The sequence below is a fragment of the Jaculus jaculus genome, chromosome 2, assembly GCF_020740685.1.
Source record: "Jaculus jaculus isolate mJacJac1 chromosome 2, mJacJac1.mat.Y.cur, whole genome shotgun sequence".
Classification (NCBI taxonomy): domain Eukaryota; kingdom Metazoa; phylum Chordata; class Mammalia; order Rodentia; family Dipodidae; genus Jaculus; species Jaculus jaculus.
Genome location: NC_059103.1, coordinates 23,759,589 through 23,772,499, shown reverse-complemented (window position 1 = coordinate 23,772,499; position 12,911 = coordinate 23,759,589). Strand labels below are relative to the sequence as shown.

Genomic DNA, 12,911 nt, shown 5'->3' with positions numbered 1-12,911 from the left:
TATTTATTTGCGAGAGAGAGAAGGAGAGAGAAAGAGACAGATAGTGAACGGGTACATCAGGGCATCCAGCCACTGCAAATAAACTCCAGACACATGCACCCCCTTGTGCTTCTGGCTTATGAGGGTCCTGGGGAGTTGAACCTGGGTCCTTTGGCTTTACAGGCAAACACCTTAACCACTAAGCCACCTCTCCAGCCCTCCATTTCTTACTCTTAATTCCACAGTGTTGTTTACAGTTTGTTGCAGTTACCTTGACTTTGCTGACACAAAGCACCCGATCAAGAGCAGCTGATGGGAGGAAAGTTGTTTATTTTGGCTTGGAGATCCCAGGGGAAAAGCAAGGCATAAGCAGAGGGTAGACATCACCTCCTGGCCAATGTCAGCAGGAGAGTGTGCCAAACAATGGCAAGAGGAAGCTGTCTATAACACCCATAAGCCAGCCTCCAACAATACACTGCCTCCAGGAGGTTTTAATTCCCAAATTGTCATCAGCTGGGAATCAAGCATTCAGAACACATGAGTGTATGGGGACACCTACTTCAAACCACTGCATACTTAAAACACCTTAACAATGAGGTGGCTTTCTAATTGTCTTCCTGTCTCTATTTTTTTTCACATGTTGTTGATCTCTTTATTATTTTTAAAATATTTTTATTGTTTTATTTATTTATTAGATACAGAGGGAGAGAGAGAGAATGAGCATGCCAGGGCCTCTAGTCAGTGCAAACAAACTCCAGATGCATGCGCCACCATGTGCATCTGTCTAATGTGGGACCTGGAGAATTGGACCTGGGTCCTTAGGCTTCATAGGCAAGCACCTTAACCACTAAGCCATCTCTCCAGCCCTGATCTCTTTATATTATGCTACAATCTGAAAGTTAGCATAAGATTTAAAAAAATACTCAACCTTTAACAAGAATATTTATTTGAGAGAAAGAGGTAGATAGAAAGAGGGGAAGAGCTCTCTGTGGTCTGGCTTGTCTCACGGCGACATGGCCAAGTGCCCCAAGAAGGTCGGCAGCATTGGTAAGTACGGGACCCGCTATGGGGCCTCCCTCCAGAAAATGGTGAAGAAAATTGAAATCAGCCAGCATGCCAAGTACACTTGCTCCTTCTGTGGCAAAACCAAGATGAAACGACGGGCTGTGGGCATGTGGCATTGCGGTTCCTGCATGAAAACGGTGGCTGGTGGGGCCTGGACCTGCAACACGACTTCTGCTGTCACGGTCAAGTCTGCTGTCAGAAGACTGAAGGACCTGAAGGACCAGCAGAAGCCCTGTCATTTGAGACATCCCTGGCCTGCAATAAATGGGTTAATTTATGCAACAAAGTCAACTTGTTCGTTGTTAATTATAACAGACATTTTGCTGTGTATTCTGTTCCTGTTGCGCTTTTCAAAGTGGTCTTGTTGCTGGGGTGGATCTTGGGTGGTCCAGAGTGGTCCAGATTCCCTATGTAGCTGAGGCTGATCTGAAAGCCACTGTAATCTCAGGCTGGCCTCGAACTCACGGCAATCTTCCTACCTCTGCCTCCCGAGTGTTGGTGTTAAAGGAGTGTAGCATCATGCCCAGCTTAGATTTTAGTTTGTTAAAAATGTATTTCTGAAAATGTTCTTAAGCTGGAGACATTGAAAGTAGACCATTTTGTACATGAGCTTGTCTTAGTGTTTTGACTGTATTCCATCATCATCATATTCATAAAATGAAACAATTAGTCACAAAAACAAAAGAAAGAGGGGAAGAGAATGGGCTCACCAGGGCCTCTAGCAAATGAACTCCTGACACATGTGCCACGCTGTGCATCTGGCCTTATGTGGGTATGGAGGAATTGAACCCAGATCTGTATGCTTGGCAGGCAAGCACATTAATTGCTGAGCCATCTCTCCAGCTCCTCAACTTTTTTTTTTTTTTTTTTTTTGTCTCTCAACATTACTTCCTCCTAAGTCCTCTGCTCCTTGTTGGCTGGGTCAGTTGTTCAACAGTCAGCCAGGGACTTTCCTTAGTTATTTACATCAGCTAAAATCACTGTTTCCTGGATCCTAGTGTCCCTTCCTTGATTTACTCCTAAGAAAAAAATACTTAGGAAGGGGATTTTCTGAGCCCGTGACATTTGGTCCCAAAGGAACCCAGAAAGGGCCAGTTTCCTTCTCAGGCATGGTGTGCTGGCGCTCACCTTTCATGCCAGCGCTCAGGAGGCAGATCAATAGGAGAATCACTGTGAGTTCGAGGCTAGCTTGGAACTACAGAGTGAGTGCCAGTCAGCCTGGGCTAGAGTGAGACCCTACCTTGAAAAAAACAAATATATGTATTTGTGTGTACTGAGGAACTGAACCTAGGCTGTCAGGTTTTGCAAGAAGCACCTTTAACTTCTGAGCTCTCTCCTAAACTCTGGGAAGCAAAATTTTACTTCTAGCTTCTTAGTTTTTCAATCAAGACTGCAAGTTAAAGTAACATTAGATCAACAGAAGAAAATAAATTAACTTAATACAAGTTTTACATGGCATGGGAAATTGCATAAAGAAATAATGACCCCCCCCCAGAAATAATTAGAGATGAATACTACATATGTGTGTGTATGTATACATACATATATATTTGATATATACAGAAATCAAATTAGACAAAGAAGTAAATTGTGAAAATGTAATAAAACAAAGAATTCCATCTAAGGTAAATCATTGTGTTTTTTGCTATTGTTGTTGTTTGTTTGTTTGTTTTTCAAGGTAGGGTCTAGCTCTAGCCCAGGCTGACCTGGAATTCACTATGTAATTTCAGAGTGGTCTCGAACTCACAGTGATCCACCTGAAGTAGATCACTGGGTGGAGATGTAGCTAGGAGGATAAGGATTAGTCTAACAAGGTTTGTTAGTTAGTACATATTGCCCTCAGGTACAACAGTCCTCCTCTTCTTCCTCCTCCTCTTCCTCCTCCTCCTCCTCTTCTTTCCTTCTCTCCCCGCTGCCTCCTTCTTTCCTTCTTTGTTGTTTGTTTTGAGTTACAGCCTCACTCTATAGCCCAGGCTGACCTAGAACTTACTATGTAGCCCAGACTGTCTTCAAACTTCCTCAAAGTGGCCTCAGTCTCCCAAGTGCTGGAGTTCCAGATGTGGGCCACCATGCTGAAGCTAGCTCAACTTCTTGTCCTTGATGGTGAGAGGAATTACCTTATAGTATAGGGAGAATATCTTACACATGGGAATTTTTTCTATTGCTTTTGTTGTTTGTTTGTTTTTGTTTTTTGAGGTAGGGTTTCCATCTAACCCATGCTGACCGGGAATTCACTACTATGTAGTCTCAGGTTGGCCTCCAATTCTCAGCGATCCTCCTGTCCCGGCCTCCCGAGTGCTTGGACTAAAGGTGTATGCTACCACATCCATCTATTGCTCATGGCAATTTGGGAGGTGGAGGCATACTGGAGGAGATGCATCGATGGAGGTGGGCTTGGGGGTGTTAATAGTCCAGCTTGTCCCTTGCCAGTGGTCATCCCACTCTTGCTGCTTCCTGCCAGCTGCCGTGGCCAGACTTGCTGCCCAGTGTCGGCTCTACTATCCTTTTCCGGCCATTATAAAACTTCCCCTCAAGACACTGAGCTGCAATAAACCCTTTCCTCCCATCAGCTGCTTTTGGTCGGTGTTTTGTCCCAGCGATGGGAAGGTAACTACAACATTCTCTCTGTGTGTGCCTGCTGTCCCATGGTCATCTTTTTACAACTGTATCAGTCATAACAGACCTGGAAGCTCCCAGTCAGTGAGGGCCTCACCTTAATTTACTACATCTTCAGGGACACTATTTCCAAATAAGGTCACATTCTGAGGTCCTGGGGATGGAGGGATGCAATTCAGCCTACACCACTTTAATTGAAATTCCTTCTCTACACTCATTTCAACACCTTCCTGATGAATATGGTATTGTTAGCAAAAATAAAAATAGCTTAACATAGGCGTCTACAATCTCCTAAAAAGAGTGAAATCTATTTTGATGGGTATCTGAACTTCCTCTCCTCCTTACATACTTTTTTGTGATCAAACATGGGCCCTCAGGTGAGGTGGCACAAGCCTTTAGGTCCAGCACTTGGGAGGCTGAGGTAGGAGGGTCACCCTGAGTTCAAGCCCAGCCTGGGACTACAGAGTGAGTTCCAGGTCAGCCTGGGCTAGAGTGAGACCCTGACTAAAACACAAAACAAAACACCAAAGAAAACTCTGGACTTCTGCATGGGTTAAGAACATGTTCTACCACTAAACTATATCCCATAGTCCAGAAATGTGAATTTTTTCACAAATCAGAAGTTTAGGTTTTAAAATCTTCACTATATCTTAAAATACATACAGCTCTGATCCTCCTACTTCTACCTCAGAGGGGTGGAATTAAAGGGTAGGCCACCATGCCCTGTGTAGTCCTTCCGTTTTGATGTCTCATTCTTTGTGTCCTTCTCTGTTCTGTATGTCAAAATGTTGATCAATGGCAATTTTCATTTTCAGTTAAAAATTTCAAAAATTAAAATATATGTAGGAGTTATTATTGTCATATTAGAAATAATAGGACCAGATATAAGCCTCAAAAACAGGAAAGTAGCCGGGTGTGGTGATGCACGTCTTTAATCCCAGCACTTGGGAGGCAGAGGTAGGAGGATCACCATGAGTTCGAGGCCATCCTGAGACTCCATAGTGAATTCCAGGTCAGCCTGAGCTAGAGTGAGACCCTACCTTGAAAAACTAAACACACACACACACACACACACACACACACACACACACACACAGAGAGAGAGAGAGAGAGAGAGAGAGAGAGAGAGAGAGCTATTTCATATATACAAATAATTATTTACTTATTGTGTTGTTTATAAAAATGAATACTGAGGCTGAAGAGATGGCTCAGTGGTTTCCTTGTAAAAGCCACTGGCCCAGGTTTGATTCCCCAGCAGCCCACACTGAAGTCAGATGCAAAAAGTGTTGAAAACATCTGTTATTCCATGGCAGTGGCCAGAGATCCTGGCATGCCCATATGTGCATACATACATGCAAATAAACAAATAAACATATTTTAAAGGCTGGGCATGATGGCACAGCACTTCACAGGCAGAGGTAGGAGGATCGCTGTGAGTTCAAGGCAACTCAGAGACTACATAGTGAATTCCAGGTCAGTCTGGGCTAGAGCAAGACCTTATCTTGAAAAAGCAAAATACAACAATAAAAATTTTTTTTTTAATGAACGTTTACAGAATTTAAATTCTGTCTGAAGGAAGGGTCTGTATGAGGCAAGCAAAAATTCAAGTGTGTAAGGTCACCAGAAGGGACAAGGTCGTATTTGCAAATGGCACACACTTACATGTGGCTTGCAAAAATGATTTTTCTCCTGGTTACATTTTTGCTTTTGTTTTTTAATTTAATTTTAATTTATTTTTATTTTTATTTGCTAATTTTCAAACAGAGAGAGAGAGAGAGAGAGAGAGAGAATGGGCATCCCAGGGCCATTAGCTGTTGCTTTATGTGGGTACTGGGGAATCAAACCCTGGTCAATAGGCTTTGGAGACAGGTAAGCACCTTAACTGCTGAGGCAGTCCTGTATGGCTTTTTTTTTGAAGGCAGGGTCTTACTCTGGTGCAGGCCGGCCTTGAACTCCTGGACACCGTCCCACCCAGCCTCCCTAGTGTTGGGACTAAAGGTGTGCGTGTCACCACACCAGCTCTAGTTGCAGTATTATTATTTAGGCTGGCTTTATTTCCTTTCACATACTGAAAGTCTTGTATCTGATCTTCCAGAGACACAATAAAAATGGGAGGGAATTTTATTTTCCAAATATTCTGTGAGTCAGCAAAAGTTACTTGAATTACCCTGGGCTCTTGTGGGGATTTGAATATGAAATCTGTCCCACAGTGTCACAATTGTTTTCTTTGCTTTTTTTTTTTTGAGGTAGGGTCTTGCTCCAGTTCAGGCTGACCTAGAATTCATTATGTAGTTTCAGGGTGGCCTGGAACTCTTGGTGATCCTCCTACCTCTGCCTCCCGAGTGCTGGGATTAAAGGCATGCACCACCACACCCAACAGTGTCATGTATTTTAAATATTTATTTGAGAGAGAGAGAGAGAGAATTTGCACATCACACTCACCTGTTGCTGCAAATGAACTCCAGACATATCCACCAGTTGGTTCATCTGGCCTTACGTGGGTACTGGGGAATTGAACCCAGGTCATCAGGCTTTGCAAGCAAATTCCTTTAACTGCTGAGCCATCTCCCTAGCCCACCTACTCAGTTTTAAATACTTGGTCCCCAGCTGGTGGCAATTTGGGAAGGCTGTAGAGCCTTTGGGAGGTGGAGCCTTGCTGGAGGAGGCGTGTCACTGACGTGGACCTTGAGATTGGTTAGCCCAGGCCCACTGGGTGTTCAGAGCTAGCTCATTCCACCTACTTCCTTTCTGCTTCTGTGACAAGATGCGATACAGATGCGACTCATTGGCCCACCTGCTCTACCATGCTTTCCCCTCCATGAATAAATTTCCCCTTGAAACCTTTAGCTGAAATTAACCCCTTCCTCCCAGATGGTGTTTCTGATCAAGATGTTTTATCGCAGCAACCAGAAGATAATGGCTACTGATTTCCAGCTTCCAAGGGTGTGTGTGTGTGTGTGTGTGTGTGTGTGTGTGTGTGTGTGTGTTAATGAACATATGTATGATAGCCCTGCAAACACATCTATTTCAAGTCAATACAAATCACCTATAACTCCAGCTCTGTGGCCCACAACAGGTCCAACGCTCCCCAAATGTCCGAGACTTCTGCTTCGGGGCCCCACATCTAAAGGCTCTTTTGTTGTCCTCTGCGGCTGCTTCATAACTGTCCCTCTTCTATCCAGTGCAGAACCCTCTACCTTTTTTCTTAAGAGGTTGGCAAGGCTGCCATAATTAGTAGAAAGACACTAGGTTTAAAGAGAACCCAAGCAGACTGTTCTGCAGAATATGGAAATGAGGCTAGACACCTATTATCACTGCTGGTGGCATCCTTTGGCCCCACCCCTTCATCTGGGGTCCTCCCTTCAGGCCATCTGTTTTCTTCTCCCTGTGTTGTTGGAGCCCAGTTCCTCCTTTTCAACTGTTTCACACCACCATTAGGGACAGGGACCAGAAATCCCACAGCAATAATAATAAAGACAAAGAAAGGGGCTCAGTGGTTAAAGGGGTTGCTTGCAAAGTTGGCCAGCCCAGGTTCAATTTCCAAGCCACCCACATAAAGCTGGATGCATAATGTGGTGAAAGTGTCTGGCATTTGCAGCAGCAAGAGGCTCGGTGTGTAAACACACACCCAGAGACGTAAATTAATTAATTAAAAAAAGACAAAGACACCCCCCTTTGTTTTTTGTTGCAGTCAGGTTCACGTTGTTGGTAGAAATCACCCAATCAAGAACAGCTTTGGAGCCGGGCTTAGTGGCACACGCCTTTAATCCCAGCACTTGGGAGGCAGAGGTAGGAGGATTGCCATGAGTTCGAGGCCACCCTGAGACTCCATAGTGAATTCCAGGTCAGCCTGGGCTAGAGTGAGACCCTACCTCAGAAAAAAAAAAAAAAAAAGAACAGCTTGTGGAAAAAAGAGGTTTATTTTGGCTTACAGGCTCGAGGGGAAGCTCCACGATGGCAGGGGAAAACGATGGCATGAGCAGAGGGTGGACATCACCCCCTGGTCCTCATAGGTGGACAAAAAGAACAGAAGAGTGTGCCAAACACTTGTATGGGGAAACTGGCTACAACACCCATAAGCCTGTCCCCAACGATACACCGCCTCCAGGAGGCTTTAATTTCCAATTGCCATCAGCTGGGGAACCCAGCATTTAGAACACCTAAGCTATGGGGGACACCTGAATCAAACCACCACATTATTGAAAGACATGACTAACAGCCAGATACTAATAAGCAGCACTTACCACCTTGGGTGTAAAGATGGGCACCCCTTCTCAACTGCCAGCGCTCAAGATCAATGAATTGAAAGAACCACCAAAACCAGCGTGGTGGCGCACGCCTTCAATTCCCGCACTTGGGAGGCAGAGGTGGGGGATCGCTGTGAGTCCTAGGCTAGTTTGAGACTACGTAGTGACTTCAGGTCACCTTGGCATAGAGCCAGATCTTACCTCAAAACAGAAGAAGAAAGAAAAAGAAAGAAAGGAAGAAAAGAAAGAAACTTCCCAACTCCCCAATCTTCCTACGGTGTAGAACTTTCTTTCAGGCTTCTGCTTCAAATGCAGCACAGCTCCAGGTTTAAACCAGCATTGTAAAAAACGTTATTATTTTGTTTAATTAATTAATTAATTAATTATTTTTGAGGTAAGGTCTCGCTCTATCCCAGGCAGACCTGGCATTCACTATGGAGTTTCAGGCTGGCCTCGAACTCATGGTGATCCTCCTACCCCTGCCTTTCTAGTGCTGAGATTAGAAGTGTGCACTACCACACCTGGCTAAAAACCAGCACTTCAAATCCTCCCTGTCACCAAAGCCTTTCAGCAGTATTCATTAAGGTTTTCTTTCTGCTGGGCATGGTGGCACACGCCTTTAATCCCAGCACTTGGGAGGCAGAGGTAGGAGGATTGCCATGAGTTCAAGGCCACCCTGAGATGACAGAGTTAATTCCAGGTCAGTCTGGGCTAGAGTGAGACCCTACCTCAAAAAAAAAAAAAAAAAAGGTTTCTTTCTTTCTTTTTTTAAATTTATTGACTAATTTGAAAAAGAAAGAAAGAAGAAAAAAGTCAGAGACTGGCTGCGCCAGGGGCTCCTGTCCATGCAAACAAACTCCAAACATACGCCACTTCGACTTTGTGCGGGTAGTGGGGAATTGAACCCAGGCTGTTAGTCTTTGCAAGCAATCACCTTTAACTGCTGAGCCATCTCTCCAGCCCCATTAATGATTTTTTTGTAGAGATAGATAGTTGATCCCAGAACCCAAGTTAAAAAAGAAATCCAGGTGTACCCTAATTAAATACATTTCAGGACAGTGCAAGACCCTTTCTGAAAAAGATGGGACACCACCCAAGGTATTCCTCTGGCCTCTACATGCATATGCACACATGTGTGCCCATGCACACACAGGGATGTGCACACACAAAACTTAAGACAGGCTTTCTTATGAGTTATATATGAACATATCAGTGGCATGAATGATCCCAAAGAAGAGGGACTTTCCCTGGTCCCCAGAGATTCTACCATGTGGGGAACCAAACATTTGTAATAAAGACAGGGACTGTGTGTAGTTCAGGGACACAGCATGATCTTGGCATGCACAAGGTCCCGGGTTCAATCCTCAGCAAAGGAAGGAAGAAAGAAAGGGAGGGAGGAAAGAAAGAAGAAAGGGAAGGGAAGGGAAGGAAAGGAGGGAGAAGAAGGAATCCATGGGCCATGGGCGGGAGAGATGGCTTGGTGGTTAAGTGCTTGCCTGTGAAGCCTAAGGACGCCAGTTTGAGGAGCAATTCCCCAGGACCCACATAAGCCAGATGTACAAGGTGGCAGATGCATCTGGAGTTCATTTGCAGTGGCTGGAGGCCCTGGTTCGCCCATTCTCTCTCTCCCTCTGTCTGTCACTCTCAACTAGCTAAATAAAAATAAACAAAAAGGTTTTTTTGTTTGTTTGTTTGTTTGTTTTAAAGAGAAGAAAAAATTCAGAGAGGGAGAGAAAGGAAGGAGGGAAGGAAGGGGAGGGAATAATGAAAGAAGGAAGAAAGGAAGAAAAGAAGGAAGGAAAAGGGCTTTATAAAACTATGCAAATATACTTTGATACAGTTACTAAATCTTGATTCATCCTAAGAGGTTCTTCTGATATGCAGACAAATTGTGAAAAGCAGATTTGTTTGAGGTAGGGTCTCACTCTAGTCAAGACTGACCTGGAATTCACTATGTAGTCTCAGCGTGGCCTCAAACTCCATAATGATCCTCCTACCTCTGCTTTCCTAGTGCTGGGATTAAAGGCATGCACCACCACATCTGGTTGAAAAGTGTTTTTGTTGTTGTTATTTTACCAAATCTTCCATTTAAATGCAAATCTCAGGCTGGAGAGATGGCTTAGCAGTTAAGCGCTTGCCTGTGAAGCCTAAGGACCCTGGTTTCGAGGCTCTATTCCCCAGGACCCGTGTTAGCCAGATGCACAAGGGAGTGCACGAGTCTGGAGTTCGTTTGCAGTGGCTGGAGGCCCTGGCACACCCATTCTCTCTCTCTCTCTCTGCCTCTTTCTCTCTCTGTCTGTCACTCTCAAATAAATAAGTAAATGCAAATCTCTTTTTATTTTTTTAAATATTTAATTTTATTTATTTATTTAACAGAAAGAACAGGGTGTGTGGGGGAGGAATGAGTGTGCCAGGGCCTCCAGCCACTGCAAATGAATTCCAGGTGCATGTACCACATTTGTGTATCTGGTTAACATGTGTCCTAGGGAATTGAACTTGGGTCCTTTGGCTTTGCCGGTAATGCCTTAACCGCTAAGCCATTCCTCCAGCCCTGAATCTCTTTTTGTATATATTTATTGATGGAGTTGCATATGTGAATGTGTGTGTGTATGGGCATGCCAGGCTTTTTTGTGAGTTCTGTGGAATCAAACCCAAGCCATCAGGCTTTACAAGCAAACGCCTTTAACCACTGAGCCATTTTCCAGCTCTCGATTGCTCTTCGTGATTCATTTCTAGAGAACCATTGCAGTTCTCTTTGGGACAGTTTCTGTGTTTTTACTAGAGGTGGAATTATGTTCCAAACATTGCTATCATAGAACACACACACACACACACACACACACACACACACACACAAACACACACACACACTCTATTGCTTTGATGACTTATAAAAAAACTTGTGGTCTGCTCCCTAGCCCCCCCCCAATTTTTCTTTAATTTCATTTAACAATAGTTTCTCAGTTTGTGTTTATGAAATTTATTTCTTTCTTATCCACAAAAATCTACCTCCGTAACCTCAAAATGTATGTGGGTGTGAGTCAGTGACAAACAGTGGATGGGTTGTTTCTTGGAGCTAACCTACAAGCTGGAAGAGATTCTATGACAGGAGGCTTCACTTTAAAACTCAAGTCCAACTGGCAAGAGCCTTGAATGACCTCAAGGCTCTGGAGTGAGGAAATGGGGAAGGTGGCACACAGTTTCAGGTTGAACCTGTTTGGTTTCTTTTGCAGCAGGCAGGCGATCTTGGTTCAGGGTTTGCTTTCTCTGTTGTGAAGCCTCAGAGCTACCATGGTGAACTTGGAGGTGAACAAGGTAACTGGTTCTCTTAATCTAAACAGGGACTGCTTTGTAAGCCAAATGACCAGCCTAGGATTCTGGCCAAGAGGGGAGTGCTCTCAAAAACCAGAGATACTTGACAGGGCCAGCATCACCTCCCTTGGGCTGAAGTAAGCTTAAAAATCATAAGGCAATGCTGGAGGGATGGCTTAGCAGGTAAGGTATTTGCCTGCAAAGTCAAAGGACCCAAGTTCAATTCCCCAGGGCCCACATTAGCCAGATGCACAAGGGGATGCATGCATTTGGAGTTTGTTTGCAGTGGCGGGAGGCTCTGGCGCACCCATTTTCTCTCTCTCTCTTTCTCTGTCAAATAAATAAATAAATAAAAATCATAAGGCAGTTCTATAAAACCTAATAAAGAAAGCAAATAGTTCTACTAGAATGTAAGAACCTATATTGTATCAACCTTGTGCCCCTTGGCCTGGAAACCCTCCTTCCATGCCAATGTAAAGAAGCTTGTATTCTTATTTTTATTTTTAATATTTTTTTATTGACAACTTCCATAATTGTAAACAATATCCCATGGTAATTCCCGCCCTCTCCCCACTTTCCCCTTTGCAACTCCATTCTCCATCATATCCCCTCCCCCTTTCAAGTCTCTCTTTTATTTTGATGTCATGATCTTTTCCTCCTATTATGATGGTCTTGTGTAGGTAGTGTCAGGCACTGTGAGGTCATGGATATCCAGGCCATTTTGTGTCTGAAGGAGCATGCTGTAAGGAGTCCTACCCTTCCTTTGGCTCTTACATTCTTTCTGCTACCTCTTCTGCAATGGACCCTGAGCCATGGAAGGTGTGATTGAAATATTTCAGTGCTAAGCACTCCTCTGTCACTTCTTCTTAGCACCATGGTGCCTTCTGAGTCATCCCAAGGTCACTGCCATCTGAAAAGAGAAGGTTCTAACCAAAAGTGAGAGTAGCATTAATATATGAGTATGAACATTAAGAGAAGTGCTTACTGGACAGTTTGGTGAGCATAGTATATACATTTAGCCAAACTGCAGCAGACATTACACTCCTAGGGCTCATGGCTTCCCCTGTTGTAGGTTTTCAGTACCAAGGATATATATTCCCTCCCATGAGTGGGCCTCCAGTCAAATTAGAGGGTGGTTGGTTTCCACCATGACAGATGTGCCACTATTGCAACCCTTGGCTCATTAGGCCTGGCTGGCCAAATATAAGTCTTGCCGTGTCCACTGTTGGGTATCTTCACTGGTGATTTCTCTCTCTCCCATTGAACTGCATGCAGCATGGCTTCTTCCAGCTTTCTGTCAGCTGGCCTACATGGAGGAGGTTATCAGCTCAGCTCCAGCAGGATTTCTCAGTGGTCTTGCAGCCCAAGTATGTGGAGTCTTCAGCAATAGGGTCTTGCCATCTATTCCTGGTCCTCAGCAATGGCCTATAATGTTTTGGGGGCATCAGGGACATCTCTGGCCAACAACTCACTGGAAGGTATCCCATTCCTGGCACTAAAAATTTTCTAATAACAATATATAGCTCCTGTGTGCTCCCAAAAAATTAGGTTTGTATTCTTATTTGGGGGGGGGGTTCAAGGAAGGGTCTCATTCTAGCCCAGGCTATGTCATCTCAGGGTGGCCTTGAACTCACGGCAATCCTCCTACCTCTGCCTCACAAGTGCTGGGATTAAAGGCGTGTGCCACCACGC

At 44.3% G+C, this 12,911-nt stretch overlaps 1 protein-coding gene across 1 annotated transcript; it reads left to right on the top strand.

The window, feature by feature from the left end:
• The first annotated feature begins 992 nt into the window (after nucleotides 1-992).
• LOC101602132 (60S ribosomal protein L37a-like) lies at nucleotides 993-6,587 on the top strand. The gene is made up of 2 exons (XM_045143494.1): nucleotides 993-1,278; nucleotides 6,508-6,587. The coding sequence occupies exons 1-2, from the start codon at nucleotides 993-995 to the stop codon at nucleotides 6,585-6,587; spliced, it is 366 nt and encodes a 121-aa protein (XP_044999429.1).
• Nucleotides 6,588-12,911: the final 6,324 nt, after the last annotated feature.